Genomic DNA, 23,127 nt, shown 5'->3' with positions numbered 1-23,127 from the left:
TTTATTCAAATGTGATATTTGTATGCAAACTGTTTCTCCTTTGTGGAGCAGTTCATACTCTAACAGAGAAAGGCACAGAGAACTGATACGGCATGTTCAAATAACTCTCTATTTTGGACTCTGTTGGTTTTATTCAAGTGTCAAAGGGCACCAAAGTCAAACTATTTGTGGAGCACTTCTGCTTCCAATGATAAATGCACTGATTCCAGTAAAATAAATTGATTTTGCATGATACTGAGATCTTCCTGTAAGTAAAACGTTTAACTAGAATAAAATGTAGGTTTGTATTGGAAACAGATTAAAGTGTACTCATTTCATATTTTCTTTTCCAAGACTAAAATGAGTAAGATGTTGGGTTTGTGCAGCGTAGGTGGAGGAGCATTCAGCAGCAGCAGCAGCTGGAGCATGTGGGTGTGTGGGAGCGTCATTAGCTCGAGGAACATATTTGGCCTCACTGCTTACATGGAGTAGCCACAGATTGTGGGTCAGACTGCTCCAGCGTGCCCCAGGAAGGCCTCGCCAGCATGGCTTCATTACAAACACACACACACACACACACACACACTCACTCAGACTGCATGGACAGCTTGAACATGGCTTGGAGGCATTTATAGTATTTAGTATTCCAGGGAAGTCAAAGGCTGTGAGAGTCTGGCTTTCTGTGGAAAAGTACTTGTCTGACTAGTATGTGTGTTGAGTGTGCGTAGTAGATAAAGCAAGGATAAAGCAGACAATGGAGTATCACAAGTCGGATGTTTAGCACATCTTTATCTCGATGAGAGTATGAGGTTAATGAATAGGTTTATTTTGATAAAAACAAAATCTCAAAGTGCTGTGTATCTGCTGTATCCTAGATGTCATTGTTCTTTTAGCTTTAATCAGATACTCCACATTTTCAGCTCACAGTCATTTTAGCTTTGCCAATTAAGAAGTTACGTTTTTTACTTTTGTCCCACTTTTGCTCATCCAATACAAAGAGTTTTTTTTTTCCAGCATGTGAGAAGCTCTCAGTTGAACGGTGCTGAGTTATCATGACCTGGAAGCCAAGTTCTACATCATGATTTCATCTCTGGAAACTCACTATCAAGCAAAGTGAGTTTACGTCTAAACAAGAAGATTCAATTTCCTCATTAAAAAGGGGGTGAATCTGAGCTTTCAGGTCATGTCGTTTACAATGACTTCACTGTTTCATTGTTGGAATTAATTGGGAGGAGGAAAAAAAATCATGTAAACCGCAGCGACAGCTACAGATGGTTTAGGTGTGTTCATCATTTTCCCCTGGTGCCACTGATCCTGGTGGTAACCCAAAACTAACCGGGCCTGCACCCTTCTTCTGCCATCATTAACCAAACACTCCTGGTATTCCAGAGTGGAGCCGAGGCCCCACAGAAACACACACACACACACACACACACACACACACACACACACACACACACTCACAGAGAAGAAGAAGTCGTGAAACAGCAGCTGTGATCGGCACTGACAGTTTGATGTTGTCTCCAAGTAGGACAGGACCAACCAGGGAGAGCATGAGTGTGTCCAGGGGAGACGTTGGAGGGTTAAAGTGCAGATGAAGCATGTGCTCCCCCCTGTTCCTGTGATTATCATACAAATAAGAGTCCTGGTTGTACAGGGAGCAGGACTGCTGGCTCATGAAACGACAGGAGCAGAGGGAGGGGGGGAAACCGATCCAGTGATTATTATTACAGCAAGAGCCTGGGGGCAAACCACAACATTCACTCTGCTGCACCGGGGGGGGGGGGGGGGGGGGAGCAGGTGGAGGTGGGGTTACAGAGGACAGACGGAGAGAGACAGACAGGTAAGAGGGGGAGACAGGTGGAGCGCCAGGTGTTGTTGTTGGTAGCTGAGGAGAGGAGGGAGAACCTCTCTCTCCTCCTCCCTGAGGCCATCGGGGAACCTGCTCAAGTCCAGACAGATGAGATAACACACACACACACACACACACACACACACACACACACACACACACACACACACACACACACACACACACACACACACACACACACACACACACACACACACACACACACACACACACACACACACAGAGCTCAGGGTGTGTGTATTAATTACAGTGAGTGTGTGAGTGGTACAGTATAACATGATCTTAACATCTTCAGTTTTGTTGCAGGTGGGATTAAAAGCCTCCTGAGAAGAGACAATGCTTAAAGGGATAGTTCAACATTTTGGAAAATTGGCCCATTGCCATAATCACTATAGTTTTAGGAGTAGGTTTGTTACCTTGTCGGTGCAAGCTATTTTTAGAACGGCGGAGCAGAGCCGCGAGCTGCTCAGAGCTACGCTACAGAGGCTAATGGGATTTCTTGGTTTCCCTTATCAAAGTCCAAAATGCTCTTGTGGACAAGTTGTGACCTGCACATTCACCACGCTATGAGATAATAACAGAACGTTACGAGGCTGAGTTGTTTTCAAGGCAAATGCAGAGACTGCTTACCGAAAAACTGCCCTCGACAGGAACGAGCATCAGCGGTTTTGCATGAATTTACCTTGAAAACAACTCCATCTCATAACTTCCCGTTATTATCTCATAGCGTGGTGAATGTGCAGGTCACAACTTGTCCACCAGAGCGTTTTGGAGTTGTTGAATTGTGTATTTGATGATTTTGATGAGGGAAACCAAGAAATCCCATGAACCTCCGTAGCGTAGTTCTGAGCAGCTCGCGGCTCTGATCCACTGTTCTAAAAATAGCTTGCATCGACAATTGAAGGTAACGAACCTACTGCTATTACTATACGGATTATGGCAATGGGCCAATTTGCTAAAATGTTGAACCATCCCTTTAACACACACGCACATAGGCCACACACACACACATACACACACACACGCCTAAAGTACCTTAGACAATGAATCATGAACATGCATTGTACTCTAAGTTAAAATGGGGGCAGTCAAAATAATCTTTACCATAATAATGTAAACATTTAATCAAAAAGGGCTTTCACTTTGAAGTACCTTCAAAGTGAAATCACACCTGACACTGTCCACTGCCTGCATGAGACTGGGGAGTGTTTCAGTGTGTGACCCGCTGTGCTGCCGTATATTAGCGTCCACTCTGATAGAAAACAGCTCTGTGTTATAAATCTTAGGGGGTTGTGGACGGCTGGTTTGAGTTTATCAGATGCCAACGGGCTGAACAATGGTTCATAATAAGAGGGAAGTTATCGCAGTAGAATTACTCAGTCCACACCGCAGAGTAACCTGTCAGGAATGCGAGCTTCAATGTATTTGATTGGCCAACGCAGCGCAATGCCAGATGATGTCACGTAACGTTCCGTTGTGGTAAAAGCAGCTGAGCTGACCCAGGTTCACTTGATGTTTCACTGCCGGAGCATCGCTGAAATGAATTTATATGCAATGCTGCTGTGGGCCAGCCAGCACACACACACACACACACACACACACACTTATAGGAGGCTCAGCAGCACAAAGACCAGAGGAGGCACGGCAGCTTTATTTGCTCTCTGCCTTTAAAACACAACACAGCTCAAAGTAGTTTACAAAAGGCAGTAAATCTACAAAATAAAAGATAATGAGATGAGACAATAAGAAGTGTCAGGATGAACGACTGCACCTGCTGATGAGAGGTGTTCCTGTCACTGGAACATGTTGTTTGTTGTGCGAGAAGCAGTAGAGCAGTTAAATAGGTTATCACGATTCTCTGTTGACTGTAAGTCGCCTAAAGGTTTATGACCTCTCTGTGTTTCTCTAATGGCTCCTGTCTGGTTGCGGGTTGGAGTGACTGGCCTTAAGGGATTATCATTAACATGCTATCGTTATCTTTCTATCTTTTTAAATTTAGTTTTATGTCATTTCTCTCTTATTCTTTTCTCTTGTAGATCAATCAGTATTTATGGAAAGCTCTCTATATTAAATGTTGCTTTTTATTTCCTTTAAACTGTGTGTACTTGCAGCTCAGGAACACTTAGTGTGGTGTCTGGAGCTTCGTCAGGTGCCTCGTGTTGATCTAAACCCTCTCACATCCAGCTGCTTACCGTCTGACCCTTTAATAAAGATGCGGACTGGCCTTCACCTGACGTGACATTAAGTCTTGTTATTTATAGCGCTGATCTCTTGGAGTTGTAGTAAGTCTTTTCACTTACACGCACAAAACAAAATGAAGACTGTCTCTTTTCTGCACTGAATTCTCTTGCATTTGCTATTTTTTCCTCCATAATACACATTAAGTTTGTCTGCGTGCAAACACCAGCAAGACAAATGCCGCTGAAGGAGATAGATCATTGAGAGAAATGTCCAAAACTCCAGCCCGCCACCTCATTATACTGATTTATACACTTTTTTCATGTGAGAGCATCAGTCATCAGAATCGTGTGGTGCTCTGCTCCGCTCGTCTTTGTGTGAAATTATATCTTCCAACGCCCGAGCACGAAGGGGAGGGGCTGGGGTCCCTCTCACACTCAGCTACAGTGGTTTCACACCACAAAGACCTTTTTCTTTGTCTGTGTTAACAAAGAGAATTCAAATCACAAGACGGACCATTATAGATAGCTTCCTCTTTCTCCTGCTGCAGAGATAAATGACAGGGATAAGCGTGCTCACACACGCACACACACACACACACACACACACACACACACACACACACACACACACACACACACACACACACACACACACACACACACACACACACACACACACACACACACACACACACACACACACACACACACACACACACACACACAGTTTCTACTCTCTATTGTCTCTGTCTCTTTACTCAGCCTTGCAGGTCCTGTTGTCCCATGACTCAGAGTGACCCTCTTTTGCTCCATTGCTCTGCTTTACATACATTTGACAGTTCGCAAAACTAGTTGTTTGCATTTCCAACAGTCAAACTCTATCTCAGTTCATGAGGTGATGTGAGGTGATGTGATGTGATGTGATGTGGAATAATACTCTGAGCCATCTGACATTGCAGTTTTTTCTGGCCACATCTTTCACACTCCTCATTAGTCCGGGGTCGGTCTGACTAAAAGGTTTTCCTAAAGCTCCCGACTGTGAACGTCGGCCTTTTGAAGCTCCTGACCTCTTCATCCACAGGTCGTGAGGTTTTCGCCCCAATGCCACAGTGACACCCAACACCTCACCCCTCCCCCACTTCCTCACCGGCTGCATCTTGAACCAGAGAACATAAAAAAAAAAAAAAGCATTTAAACTCCAGCAGGTTTATAGATGACTAACACACCCAGAGAGCAAACAAGATGCAGGACACACCTCTGACAGCAGCAAGCAAAGCAACAACATGTTGGAGAGACACATACAGGGAGAGCGGCTCACCCTCCTCCACCTGCACCAATGGCAACATTAACCCCCCCGCCCCCTCTCATGTATTAAATTAGCCCCATCTTTTACAACAGATAGCCAGTCCCCCTCCAGCTCCTCCAGTTTGGGTTTATTATGCTAATGCAGGTATCAGCCTCTTCCCTGCTCTCCTAATTAATCCCAAACTAAAAGCAGTAAGCACATTTATCAGACATTCCTTCAGGGTGGGAGGTGCAGTTGGCGGGTAGGTGGGTGGGTGGGGGGGGGCACCTCATCCCCTCTTCATTTCAAGACTCTCCTTGCCTTTCTCTCTAATCTCATGAAAGCCATAATGAAGCTGTCTGAAGATCATGAAAGTAGAAATGAGAAGTTCATAGAGAAGCTTTACCTGCCGAGCAGTTGGTCAATTAAACCTCACAGAAACATGAAAGCACAAAATCAAACGAATAGAAATAAATAAAAAAGGAGAAATCCCCCCCAAACTCGTATCATTTAATTTCCTTCTGGTTTCTTACTTGCTGCAGTCTCTAATCAAAACAAGGTAGAGAGGGGGGAAAGATGGGAGGAGAGGGGGACTCCGGGGGGGGAGAGATGAAAGGTGAGGAGGAGGACAGTTTGTGTTTAGCCCCATCTGAGGGCCAGGAGGAGTTTATTGTGAAGGACTAAATGTGTGTGTGCAGGGTAAATGCCAGCAAGGGGGCAAAGGTCAAAAGTCTGGAAGACAGGAAATTAGCCACACCTGAGGGTTTAGAGGAGAAAAGCTGCTTGAAGCACTTGAAACTACTACAGCACGTCTGTCTGTGTTAACACCTCCCTTCCAGAATCAAAGCTTCTCTTTGAATTTTCATTCTCTAAAACACAACGAAAATTTTCTTTTACATTTTTACCCAGTCTATCTTCCTTTCATTTATTCTTGTAGCCACCTCCAGCCATTCTGCACTCCATCTTAATATCATGCTTGTCCCCCACCCCCCCCCCCCTACTCTGTCTCTCTTTATGCACCCCCCATCCTTTTATTTTGTAACTCTGCCTTCATCCATTTCCGTCTGTCACTTAGCCAGGAACTAAATCCCTCTCCATCTCTGTGACAGGACAAAGACGGCAGCATCTCCAATCGAATCGCTCATGCCGATGCTGCGGAAAGTCCCACAGACACGGAGACGCTCAGCCAGTCTTCTCGCTTTTCTACATGTTGTGGCCTATACGTACATCACCAACCCAAACACTGGGGATCTGTTTGCACATCAGCAGTGTGGTGCAGGTCACAGAGCTCTTTGCTGCTGTAACATACAGTATCATCTATAGTATTCTTATTATGCGTTCCAAGCAATGACATTTTTAACACTTTCAATGGCATCTTAAAAAGAGCAGATTTAACCAATGCTCTCTTCACTGGCTGCTCCTGAGCCTTTTGAGCATCTGATATTTTGACAGGACAGTGTAGAGCAGTGATTCCCAAACTTTTTTGGCTCGTGACCCCATCATAAATATCTGGCGACCCCCCGTCAATCAAGACGCGCCAGCTCAGATATTTTTATGCTGCATTTTATTTGAACTCGATTTATATTCTAGAAAGTGAAAGTATAGAATACAGTTGTTTAAGATTGTGTGTGTTGTTTTTAATAATAATTTAAATAGAATAATAATTAGTTAAAAACATATTTTCATCAGTAATTTTTTTTGATCAATTACTAGAAATTTCAGGCAACCACAATTGCAAATTCACATTTGCTGCAGCTTTCTAGGTTCCTGATCACGCACAGATTATGTGAACCATTTGTCTTCTGTATCACAAAAGAATATGGTGTGTGTGTGCGCGTGGATGAGTTTAGTTTCAGCTGGAAAATAAATAAATAAGAAGAGGGTAGAAGTTTCTTGAAGACCTACCTGTCAGCATCTCCCTGTCCCGACGACGTGTTTCGATGGAGAGTCTCTCGGACGGCGCTCATGCTGTCGGGCAGGCGGTTCAGGCGCCGCGTGTACAGACCCAAACCTCCGTCGGTCATATAGCTGCAAAACACAACAAAGTACATTACACACAGGCACCGTAAAGCACGTCTTAGACGCACAATTAGAGGGCTGAGAGGGGATGATTTGAAGCTGTGCAGTACCACACTTTGTTTTAAAGACTTTGGCCGGAGTTGAGTCGACACACTCGGTTCCTCTTCTCAGAGCTGCTGTTGTTGTATATAGAGCAGGAGAAGCCCACATCCAACCGGTTTTCCGGCCGAGGCGAAGCTCTCATCAATCAGTCCCTAAACGGTTGGCAGAAAGCTCCCACACAAACACTGAAGACAGCAAAGTGTCTGACCGAAGACACATTTCTCTCATGTGGCCAGCAGTAAACAGCAGTGGTCTTTAAGAGGAGCGGCTCAGTTAGACAGGGGATGAATCTGTTCTTTTATTCCTACAGGAAGCACGTCACCATTCATCAACCAACACCGAGTCCATCATCCACTCCAGCCTGGGATATTATGATGAACTGAGTAAATGAACATGAAGAGAGGCTAAAAATATACAGTATATATGCAAGTGCGGGATAAGTAGGTCGTTCACTTCATTTCATAATGGAAAGTTTCATTTGAAGGGACTTGATGTATTGGTTGGTAGAGTCAGAGGCCGACCGTTAGCAGCAGCCACAGTCCGAGGCTGAGGCCGAGGCCCTCAACACTCAACACAAACATTCCCATTCAAACTGGAACAACACTAACTAATTCTCCAAATATTTACCCGTGGAGGAGACTCCTATAATGGAGCTAAATATTGGCTCGTATGGGCCAGGTGTAATTCAATGAAATGTTTGCTGATTTAAAGCCGAGGCTGGGTGAATGCTCTCTGTGTGGGACTGTGATGATTCTGTTTGTGCAGTTAAGTGAGTAGAAAAATAAACCCAGCGAGGGTCTGACCACTAAAACACTCTCTGTGTTATCTCTGTGTGGATCTCAGTAAGAGAGAATCCAGCACATACACACATACACAAACACACATTTATACCTACATGTATATACAGTATACACACAGTACAGTGTTTCCTATAGACAGAGCCCCTTTGTGTAGCCTGCAGTCAAACAGAATCAACATCTGAGCTGTGACACAGCAGCAAGAAGGCGCTCAGCAGAGTGAACTGTGCAGATGCTGAACAAACTGCAGCCTTTGTAACATTTACAGCTGCATCCATGATTGTGAATTCATTATTAAGTTGCGCTGACTGTTTTTTTCTTCACTTTGGGGCCACAAAACAAAGTGAAAACACATATGACTTAAATATAACGACACCAGAGCAGCATTAGCATTAATCTGGAGCCGTCTGATGAATTTCAGTCCAGTTTTCTCACGCTCTTTGAGCTCTGGATTTGTCGCCATCAGCTTTGCTTTTAGCTATGAGATGTTAGATTTCTGAGAGTGCAGGTTGTAAAACTTCAACAATGAGCCAAAGCTCTGTAGAGATGTAACAATGGGTGATAACTCCTTGTGATACCACCAAACAAAGAAAGCAGCACATCCTCATATCTGACAACCTGAAGCCTGCAATCATTTGGAACTTTTACTTGATTCATTATCATGCACGCACAATTACTGCCTTTGGGGACTGATTTGTTGAGCCTAGAAGCACAAGAGCACAACTGTTTCAGCAGCAAACCTGAAAGTAGCAGATGTTGCACTTTCTCATCAGAACATGAATGAGTGGCCACTCTCTCCCAGGTCATCTGGGAGCACTCTGCTAATCATTTCCAACGGCCACAAACTACAGAGGGAGATTCAGCATTTTTGTTTTCGCTAAAGAGCCTGGAACAAACTTCCAGATGAGAGAGGAGCTGCCTGATTTTTGACAGATAAAAACAATTATATTTGCAGCTGCCTTTTTACCAAGTATTCATCAGTAATTACAGAAAATGCTTTCTGGCATTTTAATTTGTGTTTGTAAAGTCTCGTGCTTTCAGAGGTAAGAGGGGAAGTATAAATAAACCGTCCTCATTCTGCAGAGTTACAATTAGAAAATCCTGACGTCCGCCAAGGATGGATGTTTTTGGATCCTTTCTTTTTTTTTTTCCGGAATCACAGAATCAAGCAGATAAATCATCGTCATTCAGGGATATGAGACTTGCTGTGTAGCAGATTTCACAATAACAAGCGAGACAACAGACAATGAAGACAGCGGATGTTCAGACAGAGGGTCTGCTCCGAGGGGGGTTAGCTTGTCCTTTATAGAAAGCATCCATCATCCCAAAACAAAGTCACCTTGAAGATCGCCGGACAGTCTCACACACACACACATACACACACATTCACCTATATATATTACTCGTTCACACTAATGAGTAACTGCACCTCCCACTCCCACTGCCTGTTAACCTGTAACCTTCTGCAGCAGGAGAAACGTGTCCAAACAAGACATTTTATGAGCTGAAACTGAACAGCTTTCCACAGCCGTGCACTTAACACAGGCAAAAGTTCTCAGGTGAATAAAGCTGCAGGGATATTTGACTTGCAAACAATGTGTCTGCACTGTGGAGGAAATTCACAAAAAAAAGCCTGGAGAAAACAAACAATCAGCCTTCGGGGCTTCTGATTTCTATCCATGGGTTTAAAAAACTCTGACCTACCTTTCTGCCTCAAACATGGTATCACAGTTAGTCCGAAGCAAAACAAATAAACAGGTCCGGCTGAGGGTTGATCCCTGTCGATAAAAATCTCCAAAGCAGAGGTTTCCGTTTTTCTTTTTGTTTGTTTTTTTTTCTCCCCCAACTGTCTGGCTACTGTCTGTTATCACGTCTGAACCTGTGAGCGATAGCTGCTGAACAATATTACCAGGTGAGAGCGTGTTTCACCATGGTGATATCAGCCAGTGCGCACTATCAGTGAACTCTCCGTGTACAGATTATGCGCCCATGTGTAGCCTGAATACGTGTGAGTGTGTGAGTGTGAGTGTGAGTGTGAGTGTGAGTGTGAGTATGCGTGGCTCTGTGTTGGTATGCAGCCGCTCTCCTCAGCCCCACATGCTCTTCCCTCCAGGTTGGAGGTTGGGTCTAGTCTGCCAAAGGTAGAGGTGGAGGAGGGATGGGAGGGAGGAAGGAAGGGAGGGAGGGAGGGAAGGAAAGGAAAGGGAAGGGAAGGGAAGTGAAGGGAGAGGCAGAGGGGGTAGATTGGGCAGCATACCCCCAAGCCAAGATGGTGGGGAGGGTGGGGGGGTGGGAGGTTCCTGGTCTCCATGGGATAGGGAAGCAGAGGAGGGGGTTGGAGCCTGGAGAAGATACTAAACGTGGTGTCATCAGTCATATTGTCTATTGTTGGGTTCACGGAGTAAATTACCACTCAATTATCTCTCAGTTGCTTTTTTAAATGAATTACTCTATAAAATGTTGGTATCTTCAAGTTGGTCATTTTGTCGGATCACAAATAAATCAATTCAAATCAAATCAAAAATAAAACAATATAATGTAATGTAATATAATATAATTATAATAAATTATAATGGACCTACAGAAAACACAAAAAATCTGTAAAGCCGCACATTTAAGAAGCTAAATCAGTGAATGTGACAGTTATTTTTTTCTTAATGAATGACAAGTAATCAGTCAGTTTTCAACCTTCTTTCAATTAACTTTCTTTAAATCGACGTCTTGATCTAAGAGGGTGGCTGCTTTAGTTTCACATGCTGAGAGATTTCAGTACTAAAGTGAATTAAATTTAACTTGTGATGCTCATAGTCACAAAACGTATTCTTAAAACTCTCAGTATTTATTGAGGAGGGTCTGCTGAGCTTTAAAATGCAGGTTCACTACACCTCAATTGCAGTGGGCTGGAAGCCAATATCTGAAAACTGTGGGAAACCACAACCTAAATTATCTGCATGTACGGATCCACCTTCTATAATATGAACAATTTTGTGTTGTAATCCAAATGTCAGCTCCTCCTCTTTAGGTAAATATCCCACCTCAGTGTGGAAGAACCAGTTGGTGAGTGGATGCTGACGGCCTGTGACAGAGCAAACTGCTCAACGGCCTGAGGATGCAGAGGAGGAGGAGGAGGAGGGGGCTCATCCGTCCGTGTCAGTTTTAAATGGTTAACCCACAGGGCAACTCCACCCACCATACACCCACCCACATGCTTTTACCCTCACACACATTTCCTCACATGAACACAAACACGCTTCGTACCTATTGCACTCCCCACCATCACACAGAGCCTAATCGAGTCAATCCGCTCCCATTTGAATAAAAAAAAAAGCTCATTTTTGCCAGACATCCATCACCTAGTCTCTTGGGCTCATGTAGCTGAAAGCATCAAGTATACACACACACACACACACACACACACACACACACACCAAGCATGTCCTGTACACACACACACAAAACATGTTGCAACACTAATAACAATGCAGTTTCCATCCAGGGCTCCATTTCCACCATTTAAATCCAGCTCAAAATACACTCTATGTCATAAAATCTGCTGAATCTGAACATATGTCAATCAATTAAGTCATTTATCAAGCAAAAATGCAAAAACATTTCTAGGTTCCAGCTTCTTCAGTATGAGAATTTGCTTTTTATACGTTTGAATTTTGAATTTTGAAAACTGATTGACCGTGTCAGTTTATCTTAAATTTCAGTCGGTCATCCAACACATTTCTCTGTGGGAATTTTCTCTCTAAATGTTTTGTGTGTTTCTGCTCCTGCCTCTGACCCAGCCTGGTTATCAAGTTTTCAGAGCAAGCAAACGCCTCTGCTCACCTGTTCACGTCACTCACCTGTCCAGGTGTGGCTGTGGCTCGGCCTTTGTCTGTTCAGACACACCAAAGTACTTCAAGAACCCTTATAGCTTCCTTGAATTGTATATGGCCGCCTCCAGGCTGCTGAATAAGTGCTTTTACACCGGGGGTCAGAGGAAGTAATTCCCACTCCAGAGAGAGAGGGGTGTGTGTGTGTGTGTGTGTGTGTGTGTGTGTATGAACCTGCATTTTTTTAAAAACCCTAAAATCTCTTATTTGATCTGAATTGAAACTGATCATTGAAGCAGCTCTGTAACCAGGTCCTGGTCTCTGTCTCTGGGTTCTCGATGCCATCTGAGGGCGAGTTGGCGCCGTTCACAGCTTCATCTGATAATAACGATGACAGCCCAAGTTTAAATTGCACAGTGTGACAGCCAAGGTATGCAGGGGGCCTGTTACAACATGGACACTGGCTTTGAGAGAGCAAATAAACAGGTTATCACCATATCAGTGTCTCTGCAGCTGCAGACTGGGAGATGGGATACCTGTGGGATCTGAGCTGCACTGAATAAATGTTGCTCCTGCTACCGAGGCTAAACTGTGGTATACGGTCTGAACTTGGAGCACAGGACCATGAGCAAAGTAACTCTACTGCCCCCTTGTGGCAGACTGAATTCACACAGTGCTAATCCACTAACTGAAGAACTCCAATTATAAACATAACACCTTGCAGAATAAATAAATTATATGGAAAAAAAAAATCAATTCAATTCATTTTTTGTTGTACCTCTTCTCTCATTGTTTTTAGTTGGATTTATATAGGCTGCTATATCATGTGTTTTTTTTCTCTTAAGCACTTCCTTCTTTCTGTCCTGCTTTTGTCTGACCAAGAAATGTTTGCAGAAGAATGATTTGCATTTATAATCATAGTCATAGAAAAAAGTACGATGAAGATAATGTATTCTGTGGGTAACCGGGGCGGGACTAGATAAGCTTTTGCTTCTCCCGCTTTCCCTTTCGGCCATGTTATTGTATTATTTGAACTAAGATGATGTGTGATGATGATGATCTAACTGACATGCCCGAAATAAACAAATAAATAAATATAATCTAAAAATGTTTATGATTGATAAATCTATTCTAATCGAATCTAGTCACAGTTTTTTTTCTGAATTAATTGTCTTTAAAATTAGAAATCTGAAAAGTTCTTAGAGACTGGTGTGATGTCTGTAAACGTTGTTTTATAAGCACCCTTAAAACAGAACAATTGTAAATCTCTGTTAAACACTGAAGAAGCTGGAATCAGCTCATAAAAAGTTTGAGCTTCAGTAAATTCAAAACCTGAAACTGAAAAATGTCCATCGTCCACTTACCCGCTGGTGACATCATCAGTGCGTGATGCGTTCTTGCTCAGCACGTCTCCGTCGCTCATGTATCCGGTGACCTCCATGGCGATGCCGTCCAGGTCGATGTCTTCCCCGCTTCTTCTGTCCTCGAGGTCCACGCTGCAGATGGCTCCTCCCCTTCCAGCCAGCTGCCGCCGCAGGTGGCCGGGGTACAGGTAGCGCCCTCCCTGGCCGCCGGCCGCCCGGCCGCCGTAGCCGTTCCCCATAGAGGGGGCATCGCCCGCCTGCAGACGAGGGCTGGACTGGCCCAGTCGCCAAGACGACAGGGAGGGACGGGTAGACGTGAGGCTGAGGATGCTTCGACCCCCGCCGCTGTTATTGGTAGCACCACCACCGCTGCTGCCGCCACCGCCGCCGCCACTGCTGATGTCTGTTGTGACGCTGCCATCGAAGGTGGTTTCCAAGGTGCTGAGAAGGTGGAGGAGGGACATTAAAGGAACAGTCTGTGATTCACATCTGAACAGGAGGGACCCATTACCTAAATCAAAACACTACATAAAAATATACATTTGCAATCTGCAGAGAGAATAAACCGAGCCAACGGGGAGGCACCTGAGGAACTTCAATAAATCCCTTCATGACTTGGTATTAAATCTCAGCCTGTAGTTTCATAGTTACAAAGAGCTATCGATTGTTAACTGCCACAATAAAGAGTAAAGTACAGTGGAAACTATATAATCTCCAGTTAGACCCTCAACTGAATCTAGACGGCTGGGTCAGTGGCGAGACACAAGGCCGGAGCAGAGGTCAGGATTCTGTAGGGTGAGGGGGGGGGGGGGGGGGGGGGGGGGGGGTGTTTAGAGCTTAAACATGAATCAAAGACGACATGAAAGACACGCCCGGCGATCAAAGTAAAAAGTCCCTCTAAAGGAGGCTGAGACGGCAACAAGAAGAAAGACAGAGGTAATACCTGTAACCCTTAGACAGACACAGTCTGCTGACCATGAGGCACTTCAGTCACTGACTCAAATCCCCACCGGTTAGCCTGACTTAGCCTGTTTACCGCTCAGCCGTAGCAGCCATTGTAAGGCGCTTCACTTTGATGATCCCCAAACAGTAGAGTTTTGTTTTCCGCTGGAATTCATTATGTACACGACGTCTGTGTAAGCAGTTGCTCTAGAAAGTCACTTTTAGAAGTATTTTGTTTGACCCATAGTTCTCCATTCACCGCTTCTCAAAAGTTACCACAGTTACCTGGGAGTAACACGGCTTTGTTTGGTTATTTCTTCAATAATAAGATTTTTTTATTTTTTATTTCTATTTTCTAAAGTAGCTGATAAAGAAACAGAAGTAATTCTTCAACAGGTTGGTTAGGTTACCTGTGTGTGACCTGAGTTCCTCGCAGGCTGGACATGGTCTCCTCCAGGTTTTGCCGCAGGTCTGCTATGTTTTTGACAGTTCGTAACCTCCTGGTCTCTGGGTCTTCACCTGAGTGAGACGACAAAAAAAAACAAAAAAAAAACATCTCAAATTTACCAGAGGGATGAGGAGCAGGTTATGTATCTATGATCAATGAGGCGATCACCCACCTGATAGGTCCTCGATGGACGGCTGGCTGGTCTTGGTGAAGGAACCGTCAGTGTTTGCTGGTCCCTCGCCGTCTGTTTGGGATCTGGGGGAAACCAATTGTGCGAGGGATCAAAGTGGTGAAATCATCGATTCTGAATTATGGTGCATTTAGCGGGAACCTAATATTCAGCAAATTGTCACGAAAGAGGGATAAAAAATGATTAAGAATTAAATCTGCTGTGCTTCAAGTCTTGTGACCAGGATCCAAAGTGAGCACCTGCTAATCCCCAAATGCCTCTAAAGTTTATCTTTGAAGCATAAAAATCAATACAGCGCAGCCGCTGCGCCGGCCGGTGGCTTTCTGAGACGATGACGTTTGAAAGCCGTGGTTATACACAGCCTTTGGTCTTTGCCTGATCTCAGACTTTGTCCTTATTGACTACTGTACACACTCTGTGAGGGTGAGCCAGTCAAATCCACACACTGCCCCACATGAATGACTGCACTTAAACTTCTGCTGAACTGGTTTTTACTTATTTGTTTACTTTTTTTTTGGCTTGAATTCATTTTTTCCAGTAGCTTTTTTTTATTATGTAGTTGATTCAATGGGAGAAAAAACACTGATTGCATATTTCTATTGTCTTTTATTTATGACCAAACTCCAAATGTTCTTACTGACAGCTGGTGTTTGAAAGGTAATGGTATTTGACAGGTATACAGCGGAGGAGGAAGCTCCTGAGCACTGAGGATGGGGGTGTTTTGTGGAGGTGGCATGGTTAGCCACATGTCAGAGTGTGTAGAGAGGGGTGGGGGGCAGCGGCAGTGCAGGAAGTGTCAGAGGCCGAATGAGTAGTGGTTAGAGAAAGGCCTCATTGAGAGGCAGAGGGAGCTCCTTTCCTTATCACACTGGGACCAGGACAGAGGTCAGAGGCAGGCGGCATCCACACATATTTGCCCAGATACTGTGCACACTCACAATACACACAAACACAAACACACTCACACAAACAAACACAGATGTGACATTCTTGGCTAACAGTTCACAGATGGGTTATTTCCAGATGCTGTCAGGAAGAACGTGTGAAGACTTAAAACAGTTCTCATAAACTCTGACTTGTACATTCAGTGCAAACAATACCAGTGTTATCATTTTTATCATAATAATTAAAAAGATGAAGAGCAGCTTCCTTAAATCCATGTTAACAAGTATAAGACAGACCAAATTAGGTCCTGTGAACATTTGTCAGCTTTTAATAGCAGTCACTGAAGAACCCATGCTGGGAAATGAGCTGTATAATGAGGATGTGCAACATGTAGTGATTTACTGACTTTGTTTCATCTCTTTTTTATGAATCTCTCTTGCTGTTTTGTGAAAGCCCAGCTTGAAGATGTTGAAATTACAGCACTTGAAAGCAGTGTATTGGATGCTATAATGCAGTACTTTCTGAGGACACATACAGGAGCAACACCTCCTATGGAGATCCTTTAGATAGGGGACCATCACATGAACATCTGTGCAGTATCTTCCTGTACTACATTTTATTTAATCTTTTACTATCGGCTCTACATCCTAATCTTCTCAGTTCCTGGAGATGAAGTGTTTTCATATGTTTTTTTAGTTTTTGACAATTAATTATCGGGGCTTTACGATGGAGTATTAGGGCCTCATTGACAAATAAAAAAGATCACAAACTTTGAGAATAAAGTCGTACATTTACAACTTTATTCTCATAAATTTACGACTTTATTCTCGTAATGTTATGACTTTATTCTCGTAGGAAATGTACGACTTTATTCTCGTAAATTTACGACTTTATTCTCATAATGTTATGACTTTTTTCTCATTCTCGAAGTCTGTGTTTTTTTGTTTTTTTTTCTCAATGTAGCCCTAATACTCCGTCGTAGGCCTTACTGTCATTATGTGAAATATGATATGTCAGGCCGGCCCATGGGTGTGTGATCTCACCTGTACATGAAAGGTGCGACGGTGGCCATGTTGGGATGGCTATGGTGCTGTTGGGTCTGAGGTAGCTGCACGCTGACCGTGTTGCTGGCTGTGCTCTGTGTTGTGCCTCCTCCGGCCACAGGGGCGGCGCTGCTCTTCCCCTCTGTGGAGGCCAGGCTGGAGGTAGAGCTGGAGTGTCTGCTGTCCCTGTCTCTGTCCAGGGGCCCGCGGTGCATGGAGAGACCTCCTCCTAACCGCATGCTCCGAGGCCTCTCCCCCGCCTCCTTCACTGAGGAGGCCTTCCCCCCGACTCCCGGGGCTTTGCCTCCTGGCTTTGGTATTCCGCTGTGTGCAGGGGTGGAACTCTCTTTTTTTGCCACTTTACCCCCTTTGGGAATGAAGCTGGCTATTTTAGAGGTCCTTTTGTTTGAGCTGTCTGTGTCTACAGCAACAGGTGATACTTCCTCCTTAGGCTCCTCCCCCCTGAGCTCTGTCCTGTCGGGCACCGAGCCACGTTTCCCCACTTCCTTTCCTTTCTCCTTCTCCTTCTCCTTCTTGCTCTCCTTGTCCTTGTCCTTGTCCTTCTCGGGGCCTTTGACCGAGCCCTTCTTGGCAGTCAAAGCTCTGCTGAAAGTGCGCTGGGCGATGCCCCTCAGGGCGATTTTGGGGCTGCTGGCAGTGGTGGAGACGGTGGTAGCTGCGGGGGGTGCTGCTGCTCCAGAGGCCGTACCATTGCTGGTCCCGTTCATTCCTGGGCGGACGTTACCATCGTCTTCCTCCGGGAAGTCGGTGTTGGAGCCGGTCTCAGCTTTCTCCACCTGCCTGGTCGGGGCTGCGTTGTCGTTCTGGGCTCCTACCCCATTGGAGGAGGAGGAGGAGGACGAGGAGGTGGATGATTTGGAGCCTCCTTTGCTGTTGAAGAGCTTGAGCTTCTCCAGCATCGATTTCTGAGCGACGGCCTTCGAAGGAGCTTCAGTCGCCGGAGCGGCTTTCGAGGAGGAGGCGTCTTTCTCCTGCTTGGCCGACTGCATGGCGGACGAGGCGGCGCTGGCGGAGGAGGGAGAAGGAGAAGGAGAGGAGGCGTGCTTGGAGCTCATGGACTTGCTCCTCCAGGGCTTGCCGTTGCCGTTGGGCTGGGGGATGGCCGTGGAAGAGGAGGGCGGAGGCGACGATGAAGAAGAAGATGAGGGAGGACTCAGGGCGGAGGTAGCGGCGGGGATGCTGGTGGAGGAGCTGACGGTCACCGCAGATGACGGAGCATGCTCAGTCATCACCGAAGGCTGTGAGGTCGTGCCCTCTGAGGAATCTGCAACAGAATACAACACATTTTATGAGACTGAGATATGAAGGTGCAGATGAGGAGGAAAAGTCAAGCAGAGTGGAGGAGGATCTAGAGAGGGAGAAGAGAAACCAGATGCTGAGGGTGAGTCTTCTTTGACCCCACACAAAGTCGCCTTATAAGGGCCGGGAGGTGGCCTGTGTTGTTGATACAGCCAAACGTGCCATTACTTTGCTTCGGGCTAGTCACCAGAACTGTTAAAAACCCCTTAGCACTAACAATGAGAGGAGCCCTTCACAAGCTGTTTATAAAAACAATGAGGAGCAGGCTCAAGTGCTTTAAAGTCTTGCCAAGCAGGCCAAGTCAAGAGGCACTGCTGCTGCATTTATAAAGCTTGGACTTATATGGACCGATTTTGATCAGCATCCTTCTGCTTCACAAGAGAAACACTGTCTGGTCACATCTGGTTACAAACGCTCAGACACTCATAAATCCAATTCATTAACAGCTTTAAAATACAGTTTGAACAAAACTGCAGCAGCAGCTCAGCAAACAGACTTACCAAGGACTGAATGAGCAAGGGAAGAGATGAAGTTCCTGGAGTAAGTCACTATGAAACCTAGAGTGTCCTGAGGGGCTGCTGAGGTTGTCAGTGTGTGTGCAGAGTGCAGCCACCAGCAGCACAGAGCTCAGACCAGCTACATTTGAATATTCAAACTGCAACGGCCAGTGAGAGAGAGAGAGAGGGAGAGAGAGAGGGGCCATGCAGGGAGCACTGGGTGGAATGAATCATAACAGTTCCGTTGCAACCTACCCACCAACACACACACACACACACACACACACACACACACACACACACACACACACACACACACACACACACACGTGCAAACACACGCACACACACTGTGTCTTACAGACCTGTATTCATTCTAAGTCAATAAATCAATGCTGCTGCTGTGTTCTGCCCTCTCATACAACTGAAGTCACCTCAGACTGATCTGAACTCATTTGTGTTACGCGTTGATTCCTTGAAGTCGAGTTTTCTCAAGACAAGACAAACTTATTTTCCTTCGGCTGTTTACAGTTACAAGTCTAGGACATGATGCAGTTTGTTTTTTTGAGACTTTTACCTGATGAGTGACTACATGCTTGACCAGATCTACTCTATGAGAACCCTTGAGCCCAGGGGCCCCTGAGCAGAAAGGGCTCCTCTGTGAAAGTCAAATGTTTCATACAGGGTTACATCCTCTGCATGAACATCCAAGCCACACCAGATATTAGGCCACACCAAAGGCCTTTATACACGGTTGCCCATGAAGTTGGAATAATTTTGTTTTCAGACACATTCCTCCTTTTATTGCTATATTATAAAGGTTTAATTTTCACAGTGATATGTTTGGAAGAGATTGACCAATGAAGTTTTTCAGAAGATATACACTTCATCTATCAAGCATAAATCACATTGTCACAATCATTTCATGAGAATCAGAGATCATGTATTCCAAGTTTCTGGGCAACCGTGTGTGTATGTATATATATATACAGTATATATATATATATATAAAACAGAAATAACAGATTATTTAAAAAAAAAACTACTACTACTAATAAAAATCAACAAGGTTCTTAGAAACGGAGGAGGTGTCAGTGTCTAATAATTAAAAATGAATTCTCTCACAACATTTTATTCTTTTTTTTTTTCCAAAGAAAAGAATATTTTGATCCTCAACTACATATCAAACTAACAGAAGATGGTTCCTGAGTCATTCTGCCCAATCATATACGTCAAACAGAGCTTTAATTCACAGCGGCTACATTCAATCCATATTTATTTGTCATTCATATGGTCTAATTAAGTCCGCGTTTACATGGAATATTAAACACTCAGCCCGCCTGTTTACCCCCTTTCTCATCTGGCTCTCCACTTTATTTCATTTTTTATGGCAGCTTTCATGCTCTAATTGGAAATAGGCACCCGCTCGCTGCCTCTCATTTCTCTCCCTGTTTAGCATTTAGTGAGAGCAGCCTGAAACAATGCAGCCATTAGGAAGTGATTAGGGCCCAATTAGCCGTGCTAGCAGTTAGCAATCAGAAAAGTGGGTCAGGTTGCTAATAGCCGGCTTCCTATTGGAGGCGGCTGAATGAGAGGGGGACCTGCTGTGATTATGGAGCAGGCAGAGAGAATGAGGGGGACTGGGCCTGCAGGTTTTGGGTATGAGTGAAGCTTTGATGTGGGCCAGCAGGATGGATGCTCTGTGCTGCCCGTGAATGGGGGCAGCTTGGATTTTGGGTCAGAAAGGAACAGAAGAGGTAAGAGAGGACATGGAGAGGCCCTGGACACCGGGACAGCCGGCCGTTGTCATCATGACTGGACCCAGTGACCGGGACTGACACGCTCCAGTTAGGTTGCCCAGGGTGAGGGGAAAGTGGTCAATATTCAACACGTCGGGTCAGAAGTGACACTAGAGCGACGGACTTGGACACTGTTGCATCAACAACTCGACTCAGCAAAATCTCACAACTCACCACTTTGAAATACAAACCAGCCACAAAAAAAAGAAATTTAATCTGTGTCACTCTGCTGCTGCTTTCTTTTTATGTATTTTATTTAACCTTTATTTAACCAGACGGAATCAATTAAGAACAAGTTCTTATTTACAATGATGGCCTGACAAGAGGCATAAGCTTCTTGAGGGAAAGGGGCAAGATTGAAGATTGAAGCGTTCATTTGTACATTTAATAAAGTGACCACAAGGTGGAGTAAAGATTTCACATTGCTGCATCAGACTCAGCAGTGCGGGAGAGAAATCTCCACTTGTGAAAGGAGAAAAAAAACATTTTCACACCACACAACAACAGCATCAGGTGGACAAACTACTCCTTAGGAATATTGTGATCATGAATAAACACATAAGATGAATTCATCGTTGCCTGGCTGCCGCTGCACTCACAGAAACTTTTTACAAGCACAACTCGTGGAATCCCCTCTCCTTCAAAAATAAACAAATAATTGTCTGAACATGCCCTGAGACCGGGTCGCTGACCTAATGACCCTGTTCGGCCTTGGGCCAGGTCCTGGAATTAAACAGCTCATTGCCCCTCGCTCACTGCACCGGTCCAGCTTGAGAAAACATGCTGAAAGAATTTTCGTATTTACAGCTAAATTGCTTAATTACCGCAGTCATTACAGATTAAAATAAAGAGCAGTAGAGGATAAACCCCACAGGGAACAGACTCACAGACCACCCTTCTACTTCATGTCTGCCATAAAAACCTGTCTCGGGGGTCTTGTCCAGCTGCCTGCTCCTCTCAGAGCGGTCCTGATAACATCAAGGCCTTTTAGGAAATCAGCCTGAGTGGACTCAAAGCTCCGGTCACGGATTGTCACACTCATGTGCACTGTGTGTGTGTGTGTTTTTTTGTGTGTTAATGCCTGTCTACAACTGAAGAAAAAGCATGTCATTTCACACTTTTCTCTGTGTGTGTCTTCACGTCGGTGGGTGCATGTCAAATTTAAGAGAAAGGAGGATGTTTGTTCTCCTCTGCGACTTCAAACGCTGAACTCTCTACGTATTTGCTGGGTCTGCAGACCTGGTTGAGCCCATTTGCACACACACACACACACACACACAGAAAAAAAACAAGCAGTAAATGCATTAGAGGTAGCGTCGGCTGACTCTGTTTAGACATCACAAGCCATCTAACCCCTCTCATGGCTGCACCGGTCACAAGACATTGAACTAAACCTTCTCAGTCAGTCGGCCACTAAATTGCTGACCTGAAAACGGCCTCACGTACAGTACAAGTCACTCACATGTAGCACGCATGACTACAATGTTATCCACAGTGTATTCATATCTGCTGCAGTGGGAACACCTCTCCCCTGATGAGATTTATTTCATTTACAGATAATTGAATCTGTTAAATCTGCACCAATTATGCCAGACTGGCACAACAACGTTTGCGGCTGCGGGGTCTTTGCTTACTCATCATGTTGTGATTTCAGCAGCCTGCTCTCTCTCTCTCTCTCTCTCTCTCTCTCTCTCTCTCTCTCTCTCTCTCTCTCTGTCTCTCTCTCGCTCCCTCCTCAGTCATTGTGCACCTAAAAGTGAGAGGGACAGCCGGCTTTTGTGTGGAGACTGAAACTTTTTAAAGTTTCTCCACATGAATACACTCAAACAGTGACGCTACAGCTCATCAGAAGGCTATTCATTCAGCAAGGGCACTGGCATAGAAACACACACACACACACACACATATACACACACATATACACACACAGAGTAGCAGGGTAACAGAGTTGCATGTGCACCAATACACAACCACAGGTTCCCCCCTGCTCTCGCTGTCCCTCTGCTCTGTGTCACTCGGTGGACACCCAGACGCTGTCACCTTATGTTAACACAGAGCTGAGGAGAAGATTCAGGTCTTCTTGTTTCCTCACTGTACGGTCCGTGCAGCAACGTGATTCCATTCTGGTGTCACAGCACATTGACACACAGCAGATCTGGCCTCACAAAAGAAAAGTGCAGGTGTCTCTGGAACCATCTCAACCTGCAGCAGCACCGTGTCACAACAAGTGGTTGGATAAAATAGGATAAATAGGTCCTAATGGTGGTTTTGTGGTTGCAACAAAAGGAAAGTCTAATTCAGTGCAAACATGATGGTTAAATTGTTATCTCTACAATCCAACTGCTTTTAAAATGCAAATTGTTCAAAAGAATTAAGTAAACTTTAGTGCAACTTAACAGAAGAAAAGTCTTCCTATAGGATCATGAGTGCATTCCCTTCAGCAGCTCAAAAACTGTAAAACTGTCTAAATCGGCTGCCACATTTTCATTTATCAAACGCATATAGCTCAAGGTACTCATTTGAAAACTATGACTGTTACGATATGCTATATCCAGGTGATCTACGAGTGCACGGTGACAAACC

At 44.8% G+C, this 23,127-nt stretch overlaps 1 protein-coding gene across 1 annotated transcript in view; it reads right to left on the bottom strand.

Moving 5' to 3' along the window:
• Nucleotides 1-23,127, bottom strand: part of nav2a (neuron navigator 2a) — a 90,977-nt gene that overhangs the window by 38,154 nt on the left and 29,696 nt on the right. The window contains exons 8-12 of the mRNA XM_083997702.1: nucleotides 16,929-18,213; nucleotides 14,983-15,065; nucleotides 14,773-14,881; nucleotides 13,421-13,861; nucleotides 7,223-7,345 (exon numbers count right to left, since the gene is read on the bottom strand). Coding sequence (XP_083853828.1) covers nucleotides 7,223-7,345; nucleotides 13,421-13,861; nucleotides 14,773-14,881; nucleotides 14,983-15,065; nucleotides 16,929-18,213 — 2,041 coding nt within the window. The remainder of the gene's footprint in view (nucleotides 1-7,222; nucleotides 7,346-13,420; nucleotides 13,862-14,772; nucleotides 14,882-14,982; nucleotides 15,066-16,928; nucleotides 18,214-23,127) is intronic.

The sequence above is a fragment of the Trachurus trachurus genome, assembly GCF_905171665.1.
Source record: "Trachurus trachurus genome assembly, chromosome: 3".
Taxonomy (NCBI): Eukaryota; Metazoa; Chordata; class Actinopteri; order Carangiformes; family Carangidae; genus Trachurus; species Trachurus trachurus.
This window is presented reverse-complemented; position numbering and strand designations above follow the sequence as displayed.